Source organism: Saprolegnia diclina (assembly GCF_000281045.1).
Source record: "Saprolegnia diclina VS20 unplaced genomic scaffold supercont1.26, whole genome shotgun sequence".
In the NCBI taxonomy this organism is placed as follows: Eukaryota; Oomycota; class Saprolegniomycetes; order Saprolegniales; family Saprolegniaceae; genus Saprolegnia; species Saprolegnia diclina.
Window position 1 is genome coordinate 398,106 of NW_008246093.1, and position 2,435 is coordinate 400,540.

Sequence of the window (2,435 nt, forward strand, 5' to 3'; positions counted from 1 at the left end):
AAGTATTGGGCAGCCTCCATGGTGTGTTGGGTGTTGAATCACGTGACTCGGTTGATCGTGTCATGCAATGACACTATTCACTGAATGATACGTACATTATTTTCTACTTCAACATACATTATTTCTAGAACCTTAGAGTTTATCTTATAGTATGATTACCCACAATATTACATTAATTCACTTTTTCACACTATTCACGTCGCCGTTGTAACAGCAGAAGATCGCACAGTGATGCAAGCAGCAAGCTTTGGCGACGTCGTCTTCGCACTGCCCCACGTCGCAGGCCTCGTCTTCGCCTACCAGCGTGGGCTCTACGAAGACGTTCGCGACCGGTTCCGGGACTACGAAGGCCTTGTCGAGCTGCATGGCACCGGCGACAGGTACATGCTGGACGTGGCCTTTAGCACGTCGCTCGCACGTGCGCCCGCGGCGCTGAGCACATGGCGGCTCTGTCTGCGCGCCAACAAGAAGCGCGATCCTCGCTTCCCACTGCATGTCGCTGTGTGCGAAGGCGACGCCCGCGCCACGCTGCGCATTCTCGCGTGCCGCCGGGACCTCGCGTCCGCCGGTGCCATCGTCGCCGCGCTCCTGCATGACCGCTTGGACATTGCCGAGCTGCTCTTGGACCTGCGCGCAAGCGCATTGCCAGAGCTCTGGTCCAACCCGTCGCGGATTCCGTTCTTTGAGCTCCTTCCCGACCTCGCTCTGCCGTTCGCGCAGCGGGACGACCCAACGGCGTTGGCACTCTTTCTCCGGCTCCGCGATGACGCATGGCCGCGCGATCTCGTGCGCGACGTTCTGCGCTCGGGCCATGCCCACAGCGTGGCCCACGTACTACAACACGTACCGTACGCAGCATGGCGCAATGACATTGCCGCCAGCAGCCTGCGTCTCAAGCCGTACCTCGCACAGCTTGATTTGCGCAGCGGCCGCGCTTCGCCTCTCACGCTCGACCGCGCGGCCGCCAGCGGGTACTTGGACGTAGTGGAGATGCTGCTCGCGCAAGCGCCTGCCAATAGCACTGTCCAGCGCGCCCTCGAGCTCGCGGCCGCCAACGGCCACCGCCGCGTTGTCGAGTGCCTCTATGCACGAGGTGCTAGCAGTGTGCAGGCGCTCGATGCTGCGGTCGCCAACGGCCACGTGCTCGTCGCGCGGTTTCTTCTGGTGCACCACGTCGACGGCGCCTCGTGCTCGGCCATGGACCGGGCAGCCGCGAATGGACACACTGCGATGCTCCTGGCTCTCGATGCCCTCGGTGTCTTGCGCTGGACCCATGCGGCACTGGAATCGGCGGTAGTCAACGGCCACGACGATGTCGTGAGCTTTCTTTTGGCCCACAGTGGATGGCAGGGCTGCCAACGAGACAGCGTCCTCGTCGCGCGGGCCATCGAGGCTGGCCGTGCTCGCCTTGCGGCGACCTTGCTAGCGTCCGGTCTCCCCTTCCCAAACCCTGCGCGTTTTTCGCTGAGCCGGTCGCTACGCGGCCGCGAGGCTCTCGATATGCTCACGCTTCTGCTATCGCACAACGTCCCGCTGACGGTGGCGGTCATGGACGACGCATGCGCCTCGGGCAACCTCGCGCTCGTGATGCAGTTGCACGTCCACTCGACGGCCGGGTGCACACATAGAGCGCTCGAGAAGGCTGCACACGCACAGGCGTGGCCGATCGTCCACTTTCTCTTGGACCATCGCAAGGAAGGCGGGACGCCACGGACCGTGCAGATCGCGCTCCAGCACGATAGAGTCGATGTGCTCACGCGGCTCTTGCGCACGCAGCCACATCTCTTCTCTGATAAGCTCGTCCGGAGCGCGCTCGAGTCGGAGGCGCCGCTCGCGTCGACGGCGCTGCTCTTGGAGGCTGGCTTTGGTACACCGAGGGCGCTTTTGCTGCGCTATGGAGGTCGCCGCCATACGGTGACGAGAAGCAAGATGCTGCTGCCGTACTGCATGCACGCCTCCGATGCCTACGGCAACCTGACGTTTCTTCTGAAGCTCGTGCTTCAACCCAGCCACCATCGACCGACGATCCTCAACTTGATCTCGCACGAGGTCGAGGTCCAAGGCTGGGCAGTCGCCAACGCCGTGACTAATTTTGATGACAGAGCACTGGCGGCTCGATTGAAGCGGCTGTTGGTGTCGGGCGACCGCATTGACTGGGCGCTTGGTCTTGCCGTGATAGGGCAGCACACGCTTGCTCGCAAGACGCACCCCCACGCAGCCTGGATGGACCATGTCAAGGACCCAGAGCTCAGGACGCTGCTGTAACGAATGTGTGCACGGCAACTTCGCAAGGACGCTGCTGCCGATGCATAGAACCGCGTGCATGGAACCTTCAATGTTTGCTGTACTTGCCTACTCTTGTGTTTGCGGGCGAGTCCTGGCTAAAGATGATAGAGCTGCGCCTTGAGCTCGACGTCCTCGATCCAAGCTGTCTT

At 61.7% G+C, this 2,435-nt stretch overlaps 2 protein-coding genes across 2 annotated transcripts in view; one reads left to right on the plus strand and one right to left on the minus strand.

The window, feature by feature from the left end:
• The first annotated feature begins 213 nt into the window (after nt 1–213).
• On the plus strand, nt 214–2,355 carry SDRG_08566 (hypothetical protein). Its single transcript, XM_008614458.1, has one exon. The coding sequence runs from the start codon at nt 232–234 to the stop codon at nt 2,263–2,265; it is 2,034 nt and encodes a 677-aa protein (XP_008612680.1). The 5' UTR covers nt 214–231; the 3' UTR covers nt 2,266–2,355.
• SDRG_08567 (hypothetical protein) overlaps nt 2,312–2,435 on the minus strand; it is a gene marked incomplete at its 5' end in the record, with an annotated part of 2,888 nt that continues 2,764 nt past the window's right edge. Inside the window, one exon of the mRNA XM_008614459.1 lies at nt 2,312–2,428. Coding sequence (XP_008612681.1) covers nt 2,382–2,428 — 47 coding nt within the window. The 3' untranslated portion in view covers nt 2,312–2,381. The remainder of the gene's footprint in view (nt 2,429–2,435) is intronic.

Coding starts and splice junctions, on each gene's coding strand:
- SDRG_08566 (XM_008614458.1), top strand. CDS start 232: ATGCAAGCAGCAAGCTTTGGCGACGTCGTCTTCGCACTGCCCCACGTC.